The following is a 20,718-nucleotide window of genomic DNA, read 5'->3' on the forward strand; positions in this document are numbered from 1 at the left end:
TGTCGCCAGTGTAGCCGTTGTTCGGCTCTCTCTTTCTCTGCCCGCTCGCCTTCTCTCGCCACCTTCGCTTGCCTCACGTGCTTGTTCGAGGAAGGAAGGCGGACGGGCGGGCGGAAGCGAGTCGGTGACGGCCGCATGTGCGTGTCTCGCACGCGCGGGTGTGTTCGCGAGACGGGATAGAGCAAAGGTGTGAGGCGCAGACAACGGCCCTTCCACCACCCCACTCCGCCCTCCTCGTCCAACGTTTGATGGACAGGCACCGAGAAAGACGCCTGCATCGCTCCTCATGTATTCACGCGCGTGCACACGTGCGCGCTTCGGACGCAGGCAAAGTTCACGGTAATATGCGCTCCCTTCATCCCTCCACCCCTCCACCCCTCTCTCTCTCCCCCCTCCTCCTCCCCACTCTCCATCTCAGGTATCCGTGGTAGTCGCACCCATCCGCACATCCCACGTCTTCGTCATCGACCCTGCCACTCCACCGATGCCGCCGCCGCCGCCGCCGCCGCGGCCGGACCCAGTCACTTTGGACCAGATCTTCGTCCAGCTCACCGCCGTGGATGTGGCGTACGACTCCAAGGCGTATCACCTCGTCGCTCTCAACACGGTGGCCTTTCACCCGTCTGTTAAGCTCTTCCTCTTCGAAGAACCGGCGGCAGCAGCAGCTTCGTCGTCGTCGACGGCGAGCCCAGATGCGCGCTCCACGTCCTCGTCGCCACCAGCAGCAGCGGTGCTCAACAAGCTACGCCGCGAGAAGCTGCTCAAGAACGTCGCCTTCATGCTGGCGCAGCGGAACAACGCCGTGTGTCACGAATGCAGGTGGGAGACGGTGTCGCTGCTCGGGGAGCTGTGCCGTATGGAGAGTGCGCACAGCGGGGCACCAACATCGGCGCTGGGGCAACTGGAGGCGAAGCTGAACAACTACGCCAAGGCGAACCTCGAGTACCTGGCGCAGCTGCCGTGGTTTCGGCCGGCCATCAACAGTATCCTCAAGGCCGGTGGCGATACCGTAGACGATGATGCCAACGGCGACGTGAGCGTAGCTGCCGCAACGGCGAAGAAGGCGCGACAGCAAGGCGAGAGCAGCACCTCCGTTGCTGCCTCCTCCTCGCGCTCAGCCCTCAAGGAGAAGCTGACGGCGGCGCGCGAGGCCGGCCGCAACAGTCGCGGCAGGGCAGACAGCAGTAACGGCAACGGGCCGGAGGCCGAAGAGGAGGACGAGGACGTCGTGATCGCGCTGCTCGACATTCGCCGTGCCCTTCCCACGTGTCACCGCGTCAGCGGCAGCGGCAGAGGTACCGACAACGCCGATGTGGTGTTCGAGTGGTCAGACGCGAACGTCGAGCAGGCGCGTGACCTCATGTTCGTCGACGCCTCGACCTCGATGTTGCACCTTATCCCCAGCGTAGCCCGTGGCTGCAGCGATGTCTGCGCCCAATGCCAGAAGCGGGTGCCGGCGGCATCCACATCCGCTGCCGCCCCGCTGCTCCGCTGCAGCAGCTGCAAAGCTGTGTATTACTGCTCCGCCGAGTGCCAGAAGACGCACTGGACGACGGTTCATCGAACGCCGTGCCGGGCGTACAAGGAGCGATGCGACAGGATCCTCGAGCAGTACTACGGCACCAGCACGGCCAGTGGAAAGAAGAAGGACCTCAAGACGGGCGAGGTCGTCATCCTCGAGGTGCCGCTGGAGCCGAGTCTGTTCTTCGAGACTCGCCGCTACCTCTACGACCATCGCGATGAGTCCTTCGCGCACGTCGACTACTCGGACTACTTTATGAAGTACACCGTGCGGGGGTCGTAGCGAAGCGCATGCATCCGTGCATGGACGTGTTTGGTGGCCATTCATGAGTGCCCCGCAGCGGTGTTCTTCTCTCGCGTGATACAACTGATGTGTGTGTGTGTGTGTGTGTGTGTGTGTGTGTGTGTGTGTGTGCGTGCGTGTGGCAGCAGCAGCAGCTGAACAGCAGCAGGAAGGTGCAGTGAGGGCGAGAAGCGCGGAGAGAGTGCGCACGTGTGCGTGTGGAGCGGGCTTGAGTGGGGAGGTGGAGCGGGGGTCTCGGTCGGTGGGTCGCACCCTCCTCCCTCCCCCCTCCCCTCCTCAGCCACCGCCAAGGGGTGCTTCCCCACGTGTGCTGTGCTGCGCAACACAGGCACGCCTTCCAGCGCACCCTTTGGATGCTGAGCACGCACTAAGATATAAAAGGATGAATGAGTGGCGTATATGTGGTGCAGTGGCGCGCTCAGCATCGAAGATGCGAAGCGCACGCCAAGCCTACGAAGGAAGTCGCAAGTGAAAAAGAATCCGAGAGCAAGGCGATGGCGCGCGTGTGTCGTTGCCGTTGTTGTGCTGTCGATGGACAGCCATCGCGACGCATGCGGGTGCCGAGTGGGTGCGAGTCTGCCGAAAACACTGTCTGTTCACCGCACCCTCCCGTCCGCGTTGCTCCGGTGTAGGGACGAGGTGCATGTGTATCACCGCCGTGCGCTTCTAACACGCGCGCGCACACACCAGTTTCTCTGCATGCATCTCCGTGAATATCCCCCGCTCCACCTCCTCCCTCCTCTCTCCTCACTCTTCGCGTACAACCCCATGATGGTAAGCCAGCCCGAGAACGTGTGAGAAAGAGACAGGCATGGATAAGATCACCTCCATCATCAGCGTCACGACCGGCAGCGGGCTAGACGGGGCGGAAGGGACGGACAGCCAGGAGAGCCTCTGTCCATCACTCACCTTCAAGCAGCGTGTGCAGGGCTGCGTCGGGTGCGCCGTGCTCGGCCTTCTATTCTTCGTTCTCAGCTGGGTGACTGTGTTCCTTGGCGACTACGTCTTCTTCGGTGTTCTCTTTACCCTCGGCAGCCTCACGTGCCTCGGCAGCACCCTCTTCCTTGCTGGGCCGGCCCGCCAGTTCAAGAGCATGTTCAACGAGGGTCGCTGGATCGCGTCGACGGTGTACATCATCACAATGGTACTCACCCTCCTCTGCGCCGTACTCTTGCATAGCGGCCTCCTTACAATTCTCATGAGCATCATCCAGCTCTTGGCACTCGCGTGGTACATCCTCTCGTACATCCCGTTCGCGCGCGATATTGTGAAGGGTGCCTTCTCTCGTCTCATGAACCGCTGAGCGTCGCAGAGTGGCCTGGAGTAGGGCGGGAGGGTGGGAGAGTCCGATCAAGCAGAAGAAGGACTCAGATGGCATGGTGGTGCGTGAGAGAAGGCGGGCGGGCAGCTGGATGCGACGCCACACGCGCTTCTGTTTTACCGGTGAACGGGCTGGCCGTCCTTGAAGTGCTGGCGGACTCCTCCGCCACACCCACTCACCCCCCCCCCTACTCCGATCCTGTGCCCATCACTCCGTTGCATCATGTGTGTCCCCCTCCCCTCCCTCTCCTCGTCCCCTGCCGTGGTACTGTCGCGGACGCTCACACGCACCTGCAGAGAGAACGTGAGACGTTCAGGCGCGCGCGCAGGGGGGGAGGGAGGGGGAGGCCGGCTCACATGCGTGCAGTGGGCCGCTAGATAAGCGTCTGGGCGGATGCTGTGCACGTCCTTGCTGTGCATTTCGCTGTTGCTCTGTGGTTGCTTGTGTGTTTTAGAGGTGGCGCACCCTTACTGCTCTGCGTCACGCATCTCTTACTGTTATCTTTCCTCGTTCTCTCTTTCTTCATGCTTATCGGGACCTGCGGCAGCTTCATCTCTCAAGCCACCGCGCTTGGCTGCGCGTGAGCACGAGTCGAGCGTGCACGTCTGCGGTCACAAGGACGGCGACAGCTGGCAAGGCGGAAAGGGACACCAACGGCTGCTTGTGTACATTTTCAGGCATCGGTGTCGCATGGATCGCGCGCGCATATGCATGCATGTATGATTTCTTCGCGCCGCCGCTGGGATGTGCTGTATTCGTGTAGCCTTCTCTATCTTGGTCCTCAACGCACCACCTGCCCTCTCCCCCTCCCTAACCACTCCATGTCCGCCACAGGGGCAACCCCTGTTACACGCAGACACGCACACACCGAGAAGCACAACGAAGGATGGGCAAGTCGAACCCGCGACGCCGCAACAAGGCGTCCGCCAAGAACCGCCCAAAGCATCACCAAGGTTGCACAGAGGTGGAAGCGGACCCCGTGGGCCACGTCGTCCTGACACCGGCGCAGCCGCCCCACGCATTCACCCCGCGCTGCGTGCAGCAACTGCGGGAGTCGCGCGAGTACGCTGTGCTGGAGGATGCGTGCAGCGACATTGCACATTTTGCGCTGCAACTGCAGCACAACAGCGACTTCTTGCGTGAAGCCGTGCCGCAGCGCCTCGCACAGCTGCTCATCTTCTCCCCTCCCTATGAGCTACCGCAGCTCAACACGAACGCAGATGCGACGCCAGTGGTGGTATCGCCAACGTTGTCAGCTGCATCAATGGCGGGGGAGGAGGAGCCGCAACCGCACAAGGGCATCCTGCACATGCAGATCGCGGCGGCAGAGGCGCTGCGCACTCTTGTTGTAAACAGTGAGCAGGACCGCGTCATCGATGCACTCACGAGCGCTGGCGCGGGCGCGGGTTCAGGGGATCGTTTCGTGGAAGGGCTGGCGTGCCTCGTGCAGACGGGCTGGCAGCGTGTGCAGCAGGCCCGCCGACGCATTGCGCCCGAGGATTGGATGGACGTCAATGGTGAAGAAGGTGAAGAAGACGCTGGTAGTGGTGGTGATGATGAGGCCGCCGCGGAGAGTGAGGCCGAACCTGCTGCCCAAGCAAGCGCGCGTCACCGCCGCTGCCGTCAGTCCAGGTTCACGCGGAGCTTGTATTTCATTCTTCTGCGCCACCTGGAGGAGGTGCTGGCGCTCGCCAGCGTGTGTGTGGAGGCGAGCGAGGCGTGTGCGCAGACGTTTTCCAGCACTTCGACACTCCTGCTACTGCTCGACGTGCTGCGCGTAGCGACCACGACAACGTGGGAGACGCTCCTGCACCCTTCCGCCAACTACTACGCAGATGAAGCGCAGGTGCCTGTGGCTAGCGAGACGGTGCTCGCCATTCGTGCATTCAAGCGGCGGGAGGCCGGCCTGCTCGCCTCGCTGGCCGTTAGCACAGCAGACTTGCTGCTCCTGCTCAGCCCCGAGAACCAGTCACTGGCGCAGGTGTTCACCGGATCAAGCGAAGGCAACGGCGCAGCGGTGACCGCCTCCTCATCCTCGTTTCCATCTGCAGCCGGCAGCAGCCCCGCCATGACGGCAGAGCAGACGGCGTTCTTGAATACCGCAGTCGACGCCGTCGACCTGCGTGCCTGGCTCGCCGAGAAGCCGGCAGTCGAAGTGCAGCTGCAGGAGCGCTTCTCCGACGCCTCCCTGCCCAGCTTCCTCGGTGCGCAGCACACAGCTGTGGCGATGGAGCGAGAGCGCGTCTTGCACGACCTTCTTCGCGCGACCCTCTCGATCCAGGGCATGCTTCTGCACATTGCACCGGTTGCAGCGAACCTGCAGCGCGTCCTGCCGCTGCTAGATGACACTCTGCACAAGGCGTCACTGCCAATGCATGTTTGGTGCGGTGTGCTGCCGCTTCTCATGGGAACATGCGAGTGCGCCGACGACGACGTGCGAGCGGTGGCAACGACGCTGACCACGCACCGGCTGCGCAGCACGCAAGCGGCGGTCCGCCTGCTGCACGTGATGGTGAACGCTGTGGGCGAGGAGAACGACACGGACCAGTACGAGGACGACGAAGCCGCGTTCGCCGCCAACCCGCTGGCCAAGCTTCTGCAGTCAGGAGGACTTCTCTACGCCTTCGGCCTCCTGCTAAAGGATGTGCTCTGGATGTCGCCGAACAGCGACTCCAGCGGTAACGCAGCCATCGTGGCGGGCGCCACGTACCCGACGGCGACACGTGACGTCATGGCTTGGCAGGCCCAGCAGCGCGCTCTGCGCGCTGAGGCCAGCTCGAACGCTGCGGCGACGGAGATGCAGATGGTGCTTCTCGCCACGGAAGTGAACGTGTGGGAGGTGGCAAGCACGCTGCTGTTGATGCTCCCTGTGGCGAGCCTCGGCGATCCCGCGCTGATGTGGCGGGCACTCTTGCAGGCCGTGCTGAGCCGCTACCAGCTTCACCTCGACGCCGCGGCCATGGAGGCGGCGGAGGGAGAGGGGCGCGGCGCACACGCGAACATTCTGCAGCACTCCGCCCGTACGCATCAGCTTCTCTGGATGCAGCTTGAGTCGCTGGGGCAGATGCTCTGGACGATGCAGCGCAAGCAGAGCAAGGCGAGCGGTGGCAGCGCAGCTGTGACAGCCTGCAACCACGTTCAGGCGACATCCGCGGATGTCGACCTTCTCATCCGCGTCTTCTGGGAGGCGTCGGCAAGCACGCTGCTGAAGCAGTCGTGCGTCGGCACCGTTGGACTGCTGTGCGCGTCCATGCAACGTGAGGAGGCCGTGGCCACGGCGGCGCGCTTTGCCTTGGCCGTGGTCGCCAACGGCGGACCAGCGGCGACGTCCGACGGGACGAAACTCCTCGACGTGTACGCGCAACTGGTGCCGGCCAAAGTACCCACCTGCCCCGCGGAGCGGCGGGTGTGGCGGCAGCAGCTGGCGCTGGCGGACGCCGCCGCCACGGTCCGCTGCGAAGCGGCGAACACCTTGATGGATCTCTTCCTCGACGAACGCCACGACGCCGCCGTGTACTGGCTGCTCGGCATACAAGAGCAGCTGATCGACTTCAAGCGGCAGCTCGCCGTCTACGTGAAACGGCGTCAACAGCTGGATAAGGAGACGAAGCGACTCTATCACGTCTCGACGGAGACGCCGGATGCGGTGCAGTGGTCGGAGGTGCTGGAGAACCTCTGCGGGTTTATCGACTACAAGGCACACCACAAGTAGAGGAGCCTCTGCGCGTGTCGTCTGTGTATGCCAGTCGCGGCGCCCCGAGTGGGCGGGGAGAGGGGGGGAAGGGGAGGGGGTATGCACTCGCCATCTCCTCCGCAGCCCCGTCCATCGCCCCCCCCTCCCCTCCATCAGGGCTACTTGGCAAGGCGCTCTCTAGCGCACACGAACGCGAGTCGTCCTCGTCGCCGTCTGCAGCAGCGACAGCAGCTTCCGCGTGAGTGGCACACGGTACCCGCCGCACGCCGATGAGAGGCAGCCCGAGGGAGGAGGAGGAGGAGGGGGGGGGGGTATTCAGAATGCATCGAATAAGCAGAAGATAAAAAGCATAACCATAATCGAGCAAGGCTTTCCCAATACGGGGAGCTCGAACAACGCAGAAGCCACCATGCCCCTCCCCTCCCCTCCCCTCCCCTCTCCCTCTCCCTCTCCCTCCTGTGATGCCGTGTTCGCAGTCCGTGGTGGTTCCGCGTGGTCGTCAGCAATGGATGCCGCTGTACTCAAGGTTGGCACCACGGCCAGCCACGGTGACGCTCGAGGGAAACCACAGCAGCAGCACGCAAGACGAACAGGGGAGAGATAAGGAGATCCTGAAAAGGGCAAGGAACGCAGGAGAAGCATAGGGGCTACGAGTCGGCCGAAGACGCACGCAGCTTCGCGGCCTCCCGCCGTCCGGTCCGAGCACGTGTGGCTGTGAGGAAGCAGGGGGAGGGGGCTGAGGTGCACCAAGCAGAGCATCCCTTTCAACTCTGAGAAGAGAAAACGTGAGGCACTGAGTGGGAGGGAGTCTGGTGTTGTACTCGTCCGACGGTGCCCTCCGCTCCTGGACACACAGCCAGCTCTTGCCCCCTCCGCCATGCATCTGCGCGCAGTCCCCATGCGCTGAGCCCTAATCCCTCACACGGCACATCCGCTCTCTTATCCACTGCTCTATGGCTGCACCAGCTCTCGACTCCCCACACGGATACACCCGCCCACCCTTCTCACCCACTCCCGCTTTTTGTCCATCGATTGGCCAGTCATGTACGGCAACCCGCACAAGGAACCCGTCGCGATCGCCGTCATCGGCGGCTCTGGCGTCTACAAGCTGAACTGCTTGCAGGATGCAGTGTACCACGACGTACCGACCCCGTACGGCAACCCGAGCGGGCAGCTGTGCGTGGCCAAGGTCGACGGTGTGCCGTGCGTCTTCCTGCCGCGTCACGGTCCACACCACCAGTACAACCCCAGCGAGATCAACTACCGCGCCAACATCTGCGCGCTGAAGCAGATGGGCGTGCGCTACATCCTCGCCATCAACGCTGTTGGATCGCTGGACGAGTCGTACAAGCCTGGCGACCTCGTGCTGTGCGACCAGATCATCGACAAGACGTACATGCGCAAGGCAACCTTCTTCGAGGACGGCGTCGTCGTGCACGCGGACTTCGCCCACCCGACATCGCGCATCTTCAACAGCATCGTGCATGAGGCGCTGCTGCGCTGCTTTCCAGACGTGGCGGCCGGCAAGGGCACGTTCCAGATTCACAGCAGCGGCACCCTCGTGACGATGGAAGGCCCGCAGTTCAGCACTAAGGCCGAGTCCCTCCTCAACAAGCAGATGGGCGGCCACCTCATCGGCATGACGTCGGCGACGGAGGCGCGGCTGGCGCGTGAGGCGGAGATCGCATACGCGACAGTGGCGATGGTGACCGACATGGACGCGTGGAGCGACGCGCCGCACGTGGACGCGGCGCAGGTGACGAAGGTGATGGCGGCGAATGTGGAGAAGGCGCAGCGCTACCCACCCGAGATCATCAAGTCCCTCGCCCAGAATCTCTTCGATGATCCGGCGCACCACACCCTGGAGTACGCCATCGTGACAAAGCCGGAGCACATCCCTGCCGAGACGAAGCAGCGCATCGCGCCGCTCGTGGCGAGCAAGTACCCGCAGTTCGCCCCGTAGAGCGTGCGTGTTGTGCCAGAGGCCTCGAGGCGTGTGTAGGTGGGGTGGTTGCGTGGATAGCTTGGGCAAGCGGCGTAAACGTTGAAGGAGACGGAGTAGGGGCGCGGGTGTATGTCGCCTCCGACTCGAACGCTAGGGTAATTGCTTGCTCACTCGCGAGCAAGCAGCCACGGCTAAGCCAAGCAAGCGGAGCTGGAGCAACAGCAGCTACAGCGGTGTTTGGGTGTGGGTGAGAGTGAGCTGCCGCCGTGTTGATGGCGGTGCCCGCATCCCACCCCCGCTTCCACCCTCAGTTGCCTAGCCGCTCACTTCCTCCGCACCTGCACATCAATGCATGTCCTCTCGCAGCTTCCGTCGCTGTTGTTGCCACGAAGCTGGATGGGGAGTGCAGGCGGGGGGGAGGAATGGGGGAGGAGGAGGACAGAGGGACCTCTCCCGACACTATCGCTACCACCGGCAGCAGCAGCGGCAGCGCCATAAGGGGACTGTCGCTGCTACACAAGCAACACTAACGAACAACTTGGCGCATCACGCGTGTTGATGTTGTGCGTGGACAGGAATGAGAGAAAGAGGGAGGGAGAGATGCCAGTGCAGCCGTAACAACTCAAGTGGCGGCGGCGCGGATGTCTTCACCGGTCAGAATCGATACAGATGCGCACGACGGTTATGTGATGCGAAGGAGGAGAGGGGCGGTGGTGGTGGCTTTGCGCTGTGGGTCAAGCAGTGGAAGCGGAACAGCAGCGCCCCGGCCAGCACCGCGAACCACGTTTTCGCCCCTCCCCACTCCTTCCCGCAAGGATTCTCCTCGTGACTCAACGCCTCCGAACATCACCTCCTCCTTCTTGTCTCTCTTCATGTTGTCTGCGGTGTACTGTTACCCCACCACCACCACCACCACCTCTCCCTGTGTATGTGCGCGTGCTCCCATCACGTCATTCCGCCCCCACCCCCTGACGACGCACACGCACCCGACGCGCAGAGCAGAACAGAAGGTGGTCTGGCAAAAAAACGTATTCGTCACTCTACCATCGCGGTCGTTGCCATCACCGCCTCCCCACCCACGGATACTTGAGCGCATTACACAAGCTCAGCTCACCCTCTCTCTCTCTCTCACGACACACACACACACACACACAAACATTCTTCTTCGGTTCACCTACTATCCGGCGCGCTCGTGTGTGCAGTTCTGTGCTGGCTTCCGTTGGCCTGGTGCTTATTCTTTCGAGGACGCACGGTGGCGTGTTTTCTTGCTATCCTTCTCGCGTCTCTCAATCCTTTTAATCCGTCTTCACTCTTCCACCACGCCTGTGTATCTCGCTGCTCCCTCCCCCCGGCAAGGGCCACCACCACCCACCACCCACCCACCCATCCATCATCATCATCATCATCCCCGCATTTTTTTCTCGGCGTCGTCCGTGGCACCCGTGCTCCCTTTTCCCCTCCTCCGTCCCCTTCCCCCTCCCCCACTCCTCCCCGTCGTTTCCCTCTCATAACTCTGCACGTGAGCGCGCGCGCGCGCGTGTGTGTGTGTGTGTGTGTGTGTACTCCTTCCTCGCTGGCATCTCCATCGCCACACGAGAGCGCATTCTCTGGTCCTCCAGCACGGACGTCTCCGATCAGCGTGTCCTGCTATATTGCCGTTCTCGTGAGCTCGCTTCGGCTGGTGTCCCTCTCTCTCTCTCTCTCTCTCTATCTATCCCCCTCCTCCACCTGCATGCGGGTGCTGTCCCTTTCTCGAGCGCGGCGAACTCGGAGCGGCGGCCGAAGCGAACACGCACCCAGGGTTAGAAGCAGACACATGTGTATGTGTGTGTGTGTATGTGTGTGCGTGTGCGTGTGCGTGTGTGTGTGTGTGTGTGTGTGTGTAAATAACATTCCTTGAGAAACAACCATCTCTGCCCGCACACGTACACAGACGTACGCACGCACACACAGCGCGTGCGCTCGCCCACCCCAAAACGTCTCGTTTCTTGGGGGAGGGGGGAGGGGCGAAACCTGTTGCGGCATCATCCGGGGAGTAGAGGGGAACCGGAGGTAACTGGTGCGCGGCTATGGGCAACGATTTGTCGGCCATGTCGGGTGGGGGCCGCAATCTTGAGGTTTGGAGTGAAGCACGCGCCAGACGCGTTGCGAACGAGCTGCCGACCCCGCGCACCATCCCTCTCGGTCACGGGGATCATCTCGTGCCGCCGGCACTGCTCCTGGACGCCGAGATGCGCTCAGCCGCAGACGACGCAAGTAGCACCTCCTCGTTGCGGTCTGCCGGCACGGTGTCGACCTACTCCACTCAGCACTCGGAGATTTCAAAGGCAAACCAAATCCCAGATCCACAGCCCCGGAGGCGTAGCATGTCGATGAGTGATATGAACGCTGCGACAGCCTTGCTGGCAGCCGCAGCGCCGCCACAGCAGCAGCAGCGACAGCTGCAGAGGCGCACGCAATACTCCATGTACGCTCGGCAAATGCGGCGACCCGGCTGTGACAGGGGCCGGTACGGGTTGCAGCATCACAACAGCGGCGTTGACTTCATGGTCGCCAACGATTTTTTCAACCGCAGCGACAGCACCCTTGGCAGCGAGGCGGATCTCGATAGCAGCAGTGGCATTGGGAGCAGCGGTAGCAATGATGAGGAGGATGACGCAGGAGGGGTGCACCACCGTTCTGGCATGGTACCAAGGGAGCCCACCTTGCCGTACGGTTCCGGCCGCCGCCTGACCGGCAACGAGCTCTCTGCGCATCCCCCGCGGCGTGAGCGAAACGAGGTGGATGGAGCGCCGGCCCTCGTCTCGACTGCTACGGCCGCTGCCGCCGCCTCTACTACGTCGCCACCGCACGCGAAGTCGAGCAGCACAGGCAGGGCAGAGACGATAACGACGAAGACCGTCTCCGTGGTAGTCTCCGGCGTGGACTGCAGCAGTGATCCCCCGCTAGCTCTCACCAGCAGCCGCAACAGCAGCAACGGCAGTCACGACAGCAAGTCCTCGGCTGCGAGTTTGAGGAAAGGCGGTGCCACGCCCTTGCCGTCGGCGAGGCAGGGCAGTTGGCACAAGCGGCTCTTGCGGCCCGCCTCACGGGGCAGCATTCGAGATGACAGCATCAGCGGCAGCGCCACGCAGCGGGGCTCGCCTGACGCCGCCGATGGTGTTCTCAGCTCACACGAGGAAAAGAAGTGCAAGACGAGCAAGCGAAGAATCCACCCGGAGGGACTGTTGGAGCTGAAGCGTCTGCATCGCACGCGCAGCTCAGTGGCAGCGCCGCGAACGTCGTCCGCGACAGCCGGTGCCGCGACCACCGCGATCGGCGTAGAGGCGCTGGTGTCGTGGATGAAGCTGTCCACCACGAAGGAGTCGCCGCGCACCGAAGCGAAGTGGCGGCACACCAGTGGCGACCTTAGCGGCTGCACCGCGCCGCCTCTGTCGAATGAGAAGCGAGGCGGCCAGTGCGGCTCTTTCACGCGCGTGTCGTCCCCGCCAGCGCAGCAGCATCACACCACCGGCAAGGATAGCAGAGGTAGACCCGGCGCGAACAGCAGCGGCGGCCCGCCTCACTCGTCGGAGTCCCCGACGCACCATCACAGCCGTCAAGTGCAACATCGTCACTGCGGTGGAGACGATGGCAACAATGCCGTTCCAGAAACGGTGTTGCCCCGCCTTGTAGATACGAAGCATCACCATCGCCAGCCCAGACGCAACCGCAGCCTCGGTGGCACGCTCGACCTGCACGACGAGGGCCCCAACGACTTCTTCGCTTCGACTCAGCGGAGCGGGCAGTACCGCATGCTTTACGGAATGGACAGCGACAATAGGAGCTCAACCGCCTCCATGCGCGAGGCCGTGTGCATGGCTACCGGCGGCGGCGGGGCGGCAGCGCACTCCTTCGGAAGCCTCTTCGCCGGCTCGCGGGCCGCTTCGCTATACTCGGTGTCGTCGTCACCCGGGCAAGCGTGGACAGGTGACTATGCTGACGGTGGAGTGATGCAGCTACCAGCCGCGGTGGATCACCGCGCACTGGACATGCAGAAAGCCGACGACGGCGGCGGCACGCGTGAGGCCAGCCGGCATCACTCCAGTCGTGTACTGCCCTGCAGCGGAAGCGGCGTGGCGTGTGTGAACAACACAGGCGCCTTTGACGCGACCTCGCAACCGCAGCAGGCGGATCTGCAGCGCAGCATGAAGACGCACCTGCAGCGGATGACCTACACGTCGAAGTCGCCCAGCCTCGTCACCAGCAACCAAGTTGTCTCTGCAAGGCCGGAGAATAGCCAAGGTATCCAACACTCGCTGATATCTGCGTTGCCGATGCCTCCGAGTGTCGTCGCTGCCGAAGCGCCTGCCAACCGCGGGCACGTCGGCGCCCCCGCAGGGATGCGCGAAGCGCTGTCAGCCGGTGCGCCGTGCCGTGACGGCCACGGCCACGTCCACACCGCCGCTAGCGTGAGCAGATGCAGCAGCGGGGATCGCAGTATCAGCCCCGACGTAAGTGTCAGAGAGCTCGTGAAGTCGCCAGCCAAGGCAGTGTCGCCGCCGCTCCTGCCACAGCCACCCCCGCCACAGACGGCAGTGATGCGGGCTAAGACACATAGCTTCCGAGGACACGGTGGCGGAGGTAGACCCACGAACCTGTCCGCCACCGAAGGTGTGGCGGCGTCCGCGGTGTCACTGAAGAGGCACAGCAGCTGCGCTGGCCGGCGGCATCATCACAGCAACGGTGACGACACTCTGCACGCGACGGCGAGTGTCCTCACCTCGGTAAAAGGCAGCGGCAGCGGCAGCGCATCGCGGCCGACGCGGGCGGACAGCAAGGACCTCATTCTCCGTCCCGACCGCACTGCCTCTGCACGCCGTCACCGCCGCGGTGGTGGCGATGAGAACGTGCCGGAAGGCAGTGACAGTCGCCAGCGGCGCCCGCAGAACCGAAAACTTTCTGCCAGGATGCACTTCACCTCTTTCAGCTTCAGCAGTGACAGCTTCCTATACGGCAAGGTGCGTGGCCGTCTAGCGAAGGCGGCGGCAGTGGCTGCAAACTCGAACAGCATCGAGCGTCGGCGTCACACGTCGGGCTGTGGAAGCAGCGGAGGCACACAGGCGCATGCGCGTCACCACGCTCACACTGAAGTCGACTCGGTTGCGCTGGGGGCCTCCCCATCCGCATCATCGCGCAAGGGCGAGGCCGAGTGTCGCCATCGCGGCAGCGGGTGCGACAATGAGAGTGAGATGGGCAGCGTGATGGCTGACTTGGACGACCTCCTCCTCGGCGCCGATGGCAGGGCCCCCTTTGGCAACCTGACAGCGCTCTACCTGCGCTCCGTCTCATCATCGTTGTCACTGGCGCCATCGTCCCGAAACAGCAGCACCAACGGCAGCTGCGTCAGCAGCGGCTCCGTGCGTGCGCTGCGCAAGAGGGCTGCGAGAGCGCGGGACCTGTCGGCCAGCTCGTCGGTCGACTCCGAGGCGATCGGCCGCCTTCATCCACATTGGACAGCGCCGCCGCTGCCCCAGCAGCAGCAGTATGGAGAAGCTGGTGCGACGGCAACGGCATCGTCAATGTACCGCCTGCCCCTCGTGAAGACGTCGAACAGCTGCGGTGGAGCTGTGGCCTCTAACGGAAGCGCGAGCAGCGCCGTGACCGGTGGAACGCGCGGCATGAACCTGCAATCCATTAAGCCGAACATGGCCGTAGATGTTAGCAGCAGCCCTGACGCGAGCAGCGACCGCCCTGCGAACATCAACTACGTTCTTCAGCCGCTGCGAAGCCCGGCGGCGAACGGCTCGACAACGATGGCAGCAGCGTCACCAGAGGTCCACGGCGTAGCCAAGAGCCACAGCACGTCCTCTGGCAGTGGCGTTGCCGCAGACACGTCGGGTGCGATGCCGACGGTCCATGGACACGAAAAACCGTCCCAGCGGCCCTCCATGGCGCCCAACGTACCTTGCGCCCTCTTCAGTGGCAATGGCGGCGGTGCGCACCTGCCACGAATGCCGCCAACAAGCTCGCCTCGACACGCCAGCAGCAAGAGAAATGATGGCACGGACTCCTTGACGGTGTCGTTCCCGGACGCCAACGGCCGTGGCGACGGTGGTAGTGGTGCTGCTGCGTCGTCCTCCGCGGCGTCGCTGTTGGCAGGGCAATCCCGTGACTCGAGTGCGAAGCGACGTCGCCCCACGACGCAGAGGTTCACGCCGTGGTCTGTGGGCACGAGCCTCTTCAAGGCGCTGCAAGAGGCGCAGGAGCCGCCGAGTTAGCGAGAGGTCTACACGCTGCTGCGAGTAGGGGTGGGGGTGGGGCTCACACGAGGCGCCCTTCGCAGCCGTCACCGCGTTGCGGGTGTTTGATTGGCTGCGTGATGAGAGGAAAAGCCCTCGGGAAGCAGTGCTCGGGCGCACATAGGCAACCACATCCGTGTGTGTGTGTGTGTGTGTGTGTATGTGTATCGCTCATTTCCTTGTTGTCCTAGTCATTGTCGCTGTAGATTGTCTTCTTTTGGCCATGCACTGTCCTCTGGATTTCATGGCCGGTGTGTGCGTGTTGCCGCTACAACGGATGTGGGTGCCTGTGTGGCTCTGTGTACTGCAATCCGCTACCACCACCAACCTTTACATGCACATCGATGATGGACTGCGCCTGCGTGAATGCGTCTCAATCAAGAATGACGATGTAGAGGAGCATGTCAATTCCATCAACGGGCCTCGCTCGCTCGCTCGCTCTCTCTCTCTCTCTTGTGCGAGCTTCACCCACAGATGCACACACACACACACACACACACACGTGCGGGTGCACTCGTATTCGCGGGCAGCACTCATGCACCTTTCGTGTGGGTGTGTGGGTGCGCCTAAACCTTTTCTCATGAAGCACAGAACCAAAATGAAGATTTGAGCGACACCAGAGAGCGACGGCGACGCAGATACAGAGGCCACATCGGCGTATTTGTGTGTGTGGGGGGGGGGGAAGGAGCGGGTCAGCCTCAGGATGCGGTGTGGGGCTGCTCTTGTTCGGTTCTTGTGGTATGGGGGGGGGGGTGCGAGAGAAAGGCGGGAATGGGGGAAAGTGCCGCCGTTCCTCCTCGTTGCTGGTGCTGCTGTTGCGCACGACGCGGCATGACACGTGGGCACATGTAGTGGCCTGTTTCTCTGTGAAATGAAGCGTGCGTGAGCACCTGCAAGAGAGAAGGAGAAGCGTACCATCATCATCTGCTGCTGCTGTCTACCAAGCAGCCGCGCATGAGCAGTCACAGACACAGACGTGTGCCTCGACGTTTGCACGCGACCTCCACATCATTCCCTGTTTCCTCATTCCTCACTCCTCCTCCTCCCAACACGCCTTTTCACGTCACTGTTTCTCGCTCTACGGGCGGCTCTCCTCGCCATCACGGCCATCTTCTCTGCAAGGAGCAAGCTTGAATTCAAGTGCGAGAAAGAGCAACTCTGTGTCGGTGTCCGTAGAAGCTGTCCCACCTTCCCAGTAGAGTCCCCCACCCACCCTCGGCTGTCTTACGACTGGATCCACGAGCATCAGCCACAGCGAGCCTTACCCTCTTCCCCCCCCCCTCTCCTCCCTCTCTGCGATTCAGCAGTTTGCATAAACACGCATACGGCGCACGTCTCATGCCTGCCGGTGCGAACTCGCGAACGCCGGCGACGGACTTCGTCCAGGACTACGCGGCGAAGCGGCAGGCGCAGATGGAGCGGGCACGGCAGCTGCGTGAGGACCGCCTTCAGCAGCAGCAGCAGCAGCGCCAGTCGTCCCCAAAAACAAGCGGCGGTGGTAATGCCTACAACTCCTCCCCAACATACACGGCGGTGCCATCCGCCAGTGGCGGCGGCACAGCAACAGCGGCGCCGACTTCGCGTCAGCCCCCACCGCCGTCGCTCAACGTGCCGCGCTCCCGCCACGTCACCCCGGGTCACGATAGCGCCGACAGCGGCTCCTCTCCTGGGAAATGCGGGGATGGATGTGTTCTCTACATCAAAGAGCAGGACTTCAAGCAGGCCACGCAGGCCGGCATCATCACTCCCGACCAGGCGCGCCAGCTGTGGGCGATGTTGTCGAATCAGATCATCCGCGTGTGCTCGCCGTCGGCGCACGCAAACGCCGTGTCTGTGAGCAGCCTGCTGGCGCTGTCGAACAACTCCTACAACTCCTCTGGGTGGGCGGCCGGCGGCCCTCAGTCGACTGGCGGCAGTGAATTCGGCGCCAGCATTTCATTGGAGTCACTGCGGACCAGCATCGCGTACTTCAAGCGGGAGCAGCAACGGCTGCAGCAGCAGGGAGGTGGTGGTGCGGCCGGCGCAGCTCACGGTTCTAACGCCCAGGGCCGCCACCCGCTGTCTTCTTCGCCACCAGCACTCAGTAACACAGTGGGGCAGCCCTTGTCGCAGTCACGTGGCCTGCCCCAACGTCAACTGCAGTACGACGGCAACGCCAACAGTGACTATTGCCGGAACGACGGCGCCGCCAACGACAACGAGCAGCGAGCGCTTGGCGCACCAATGCCGCTGCGCGGTAGCGGTGGCAGTGGGGGTGGCGGTCGTGGTGGTCGTCCAGCTTGGAACTCAGATGTGGAGGTGCGTCACGAGGACGACTACGACGACGATCGTAACCGTCACGCGCCATCGTCGATGTCGACAATGAACAGCGGCGCGGCGGCGCTCAAGAAGCCGCGGACGGGGAGGACTAACACGGTGAGGCCGGCTGCCAAGGGTCCCGCCGCATCGTCATCGCCGGCTGCTGGTGCTAGTGGTGTTTTGGGCACCTCTGCCCAAGGCCGTGGCTATGGAAGCGACAACGAAGAGGCAGGCAACAATGCGTACATGCCGCAGCAGCCCTCCTCCGCCGTGCCTCGAGGCGCCAAGGCCGGTGGCTCAGGTGCTGCTAGTCGGCGCCCCCCTGCAAGCCGTCCGACGGCACCACCGCCCTCGTCGGGCGCACCCGTGAACCTGGATGACGTGCCCGTCGGCGGCGGCGGCGGCGGTGGTGGCGGCATGAACGACTGGGCCAACGCCTACCCACCGGGTATGGTGCCACCGACGAGCACCGGTGGCAACGACGCCATCGCTGCCGAGGCGGCGGCGGCAGCGCAGGAGCCGATGCAAGAGTGCCGCACCTGTGGCCGCAGATTTCGTATATCGGTGGTCATGCGGCACGAGGCGCTGTGTCGCAATCAGGCGAACAAGCCACGGAAGGTCTTCAACATGCGCGAGCAGCGGCTGGATGGTGTCGAGGGGATCAAGGAGGTGCAGCGGACAGCTGCACGGAGCGGTGGTGGTGGTGGCGGTCGCGGTGCCGGTGGCGGTGGCGGACGCGGCGGTGGCGCCGACGCAGCAGCAGGGGCGGCCAAGGGCAAGCTCCCCAAGTGGAAGGTTCAGCACGAACAGTTCCAGGCTGCAATGCGAGCGGTTCGCCAGCAAAAGGAGGCCGGAGGCGGCTTCGGCTCCGGGCGGATGGCACCGCCGCCTGCCCCGATTCCGGAGGAGTACGATGATCGCGTCCCGTGCCCGCATTGTGGGCGCAAGTTCGCCCAGGATGTGGCAGCCCGGCACATTCCAAAGTGCGCGACGACCATTGCGAAGCCCAAGGGGATTCGCCCGATTCGCCGATGACGAAGTGGGAAGAGGGGAAGGCGTTGAAAGAGAAGGTCCCGTGTAAGACGACTAGAAACCCCACCCGCTGCCTCCAGCACGCTTACAGGCGTGTGTGCATGCGGGTGTGGGTGTATCATCTGGTGTGTAGGTGCGCGCCTGTCCGTCTCTCTCTCTCCCTCCCCCCCCCCCTCTCTGTAAATGTGTGCGTGTGTGGGGGGGGAGCACTAGAAGCATGGCGGGGATGTCACACAGAGGGGGGTGGGTGGTGGGATGAGGAGGAGATGGTCGCCGTCGTTGACCCTCTGTGCTTGCTGGCATGGTGTTCCCGCTCTCGCAACCCCCCCCCTTCTCCTCATGTCCATCTCCGTGACACGCATGAGACATGCATATCTGTACCGCTTGCTCTTGGCGTTGTTGGCGTTGGCACTGTTGCGAGGTGGCTGTGGTCTCAAGACACTTTTCGCCGCGTTCGATATTTCCGTCTTCTTCCTCGTGTACGAGTGTTAGCACTTCAACTGTCTACGCTGCTGCACTGCTTCACGCGGCGTAACAATGTCCAGGCGGGGGGGGGGAATGAGGGTGGGAAGTGTTTACTCTACCGTGTGTCGCCTCCTGCTCCCATGAGTGCGCACGCAGAGGCATTCGCGGCATGTTTCCCGGCTTCGGCGGCACGACCGCGTTCACTCTTGCAGCGCGCCCAGCCCCTCCCTCCTCCCTCCATCCCATCCCCTCCTCTCTCTCTCTCTCTCTGGCATCCACGCGCACACCTACACACGTGCACACGGCTCGTTGCACTACGTTAATGCCTACATATATGTGCGCCGTTCTCTGTCGCTCTCTCCCTATCTCTCTCTCTCTCTCTCTCTACAACTTTCCCTCCTCCCCAACGCTTACGCCTACAAACAACTTACACACGTACGCTGCCGTCACTGCCCCGTCGCTTCCCCGCGCTGTCAGTGGTCGTGGTCGTCGCCGCAGGGATCGTCGTTGCGGACTGTCGTGGTGCTCAGCAGTGTTGCTGTTCCCTCTCTGTCTTAAGCACACAGGATAACTCCTGTTTCTCTGCGCACATACACACATACCCTACCTCATCTCCACCCCCACCCCCACCCCGAGCACTATGCTCCGGCGCTCTCCGGTTCCGCGTCGCTACCGCACGGCGTGGCGTGAGCTGCTGCACCCGCTCCCGGTGTGGGCTCGCCGGCAGCAGTGGCTAAAGCGCGATACTGTCGAAATGAATGAGGCCATCCTGCGTGAGCCCTACTACCGCATCAAAACCTTCGCGCAGCCTGCCGCCTTTGTGTCTCCTCGCGTGAGCGAGAGCGCCGCACACGAGCCAGACACGCAGCAGAGCAGCCGCTACGGCGTGGATCGTCAGCTGCGTGGACCACGTCGCGCAGTGTCGCCCGAGCGCCTGCAGGAGCTGCGTGAGCAGCTGCAGTTTGTCGGGTCTATCGGGCCTAAAGTGCCGCCGGCGGCAGGGGCAGGGACGGCGTATCAAGACGAGTACGGGACTCGCCTGCGCCCGCGCTACCCACAGTCGTGGGATACAGTGCCTCCACACCAGCCCTCGCGCTCTGAGATTTGAGCGTGCGCGAGTGTCTGCCGCTTCTGCGCGGCGGCGGCTGATGCGTTGTGATGGTGGAGGGTGCGAGTGTGCAGTTGACTTGTGCGTGTGCGTGTGTGTCTCTGTCGCATCCTCTCTCCCTCTGTGTATGTCTGCGGAGGGGGTGCGCGACAGTTTTCCCACGCTTCAACGAGAAAGAAAGAAGAGCAATACCAACGACTGCACCGGTGAGGTCTGCCAGCGCGCCTGCAGAGCTGAGCGACGGAGCGTGCCTGGCGTCGACAGGGACATCTGGAGCAGCATGCGGCAAAGGAAAAGAAATAGGGGGTGCACGGCGGTGCCGCTCTTGCGTGACTCCGTATGTGCGCCGGATCTGTCTGCCTGCCTGTATCACCACCCCCACCCCCACCCGCACCTCCAGTGTGTCGTGCGTTCGCACGGACGCGCCTCTACCGTGATGATGCCGTCTCTGCTGCCCCCACGAGTGCCTCTTTCTTTCCTCCTTCCGCCCTTCTGCTCGATGTGCCTCACGACCTCATCCTTAACACACACAATGCATACGTGCCCCCGACGCGTGGCAAGAGGTACGCCCTACCTCCTTCCCCCCCCCGACGCCGCCATTCACACCGCCTGCCATCCCCGACAGCCCCCCCTCCACTTCTCCCCGGACATTCCTACACGCACGCACTCGGGAACGTGCACGTGTGCGTGCGTGTGCCCCCTCCCCCTCCCTCCCCCCTTCCCGTATTTTGATATACACTCATTGAGCG

General features: G+C 63.2%; 7 protein-coding genes across 7 annotated transcripts; all 7 read left to right on the forward strand.

Moving 5' to 3' along the window:
* Nucleotides 1–484: 484 nt before the first annotated feature.
* Nucleotides 485–1,804, forward strand: LMJF_05_0800 (MYND zinc finger (ZnF) domain-like protein; the record flags this gene model as incomplete). Its single annotated transcript, XM_001687505.1, has 1 exon — nucleotides 485–1,804. The coding sequence occupies one exon, from the start codon at nucleotides 485–487 to the stop codon at nucleotides 1,802–1,804; it is 1,320 nt and encodes a 439-aa protein (XP_001687557.1).
* An 832-nt stretch (nucleotides 1,805–2,636) lies between these two features.
* Nucleotides 2,637–3,128, forward strand: LMJF_05_0810 (conserved hypothetical protein; the record flags this gene model as incomplete). The annotated part of the gene is made up of 1 exon (XM_001687506.1): nucleotides 2,637–3,128. The coding sequence occupies one exon, from the start codon at nucleotides 2,637–2,639 to the stop codon at nucleotides 3,126–3,128; it is 492 nt and encodes a 163-aa protein (XP_001687558.1).
* Nucleotides 3,129–4,032: 904 nt separating this feature from the next.
* Nucleotides 4,033–6,858, forward strand: LMJF_05_0820 (conserved hypothetical protein; the record flags this gene model as incomplete). The annotated part of the gene is made up of 1 exon (XM_001687507.1): nucleotides 4,033–6,858. The coding sequence occupies one exon, from the start codon at nucleotides 4,033–4,035 to the stop codon at nucleotides 6,856–6,858; it is 2,826 nt and encodes a 941-aa protein (XP_001687559.1).
* Nucleotides 6,859–7,882: 1,024 nt separating this feature from the next.
* Nucleotides 7,883–8,803, forward strand: LMJF_05_0830 (putative methylthioadenosine phosphorylase; the record flags this gene model as incomplete). The annotated part of the gene is made up of 1 exon (XM_001687508.1): nucleotides 7,883–8,803. The coding sequence occupies one exon, from the start codon at nucleotides 7,883–7,885 to the stop codon at nucleotides 8,801–8,803; it is 921 nt and encodes a 306-aa protein (XP_001687560.1).
* A 2,051-nt stretch (nucleotides 8,804–10,854) lies between these two features.
* On the forward strand, nucleotides 10,855–15,045 carry LMJF_05_0840 (hypothetical protein; the record flags this gene model as incomplete). The annotated part of the gene is made up of 1 exon (XM_001687509.1): nucleotides 10,855–15,045. One exon carries the CDS (start codon nucleotides 10,855–10,857, stop codon nucleotides 15,043–15,045), a length of 4,191 nt encoding a protein of 1,396 aa, XP_001687561.1.
* A 1,359-nt stretch (nucleotides 15,046–16,404) lies between these two features.
* Nucleotides 16,405–18,399, forward strand: LMJF_05_0850 (conserved hypothetical protein; the record flags this gene model as incomplete). Its single annotated transcript, XM_001687510.1, has 1 exon — nucleotides 16,405–18,399. One exon carries the CDS (start codon nucleotides 16,405–16,407, stop codon nucleotides 18,397–18,399), a length of 1,995 nt encoding a protein of 664 aa, XP_001687562.1.
* Nucleotides 18,400–19,501: 1,102 nt separating this feature from the next.
* LMJF_05_0860 (conserved hypothetical protein) lies at nucleotides 19,502–19,969 on the forward strand (the record flags this gene model as incomplete). Its single annotated transcript, XM_001687511.1, has 1 exon — nucleotides 19,502–19,969. The coding sequence occupies one exon, from the start codon at nucleotides 19,502–19,504 to the stop codon at nucleotides 19,967–19,969; it is 468 nt and encodes a 155-aa protein (XP_001687563.1).
* Between the last annotated feature and the right edge of the window lie 749 nt (nucleotides 19,970–20,718).

The sequence above is a fragment of the Leishmania major genome, chromosome 5, assembly GCF_000002725.2.
Source record: "Leishmania major strain Friedlin complete genome, chromosome 5".
NCBI classification, from domain to species: Eukaryota; Euglenozoa; class Kinetoplastea; order Trypanosomatida; family Trypanosomatidae; genus Leishmania; species Leishmania major.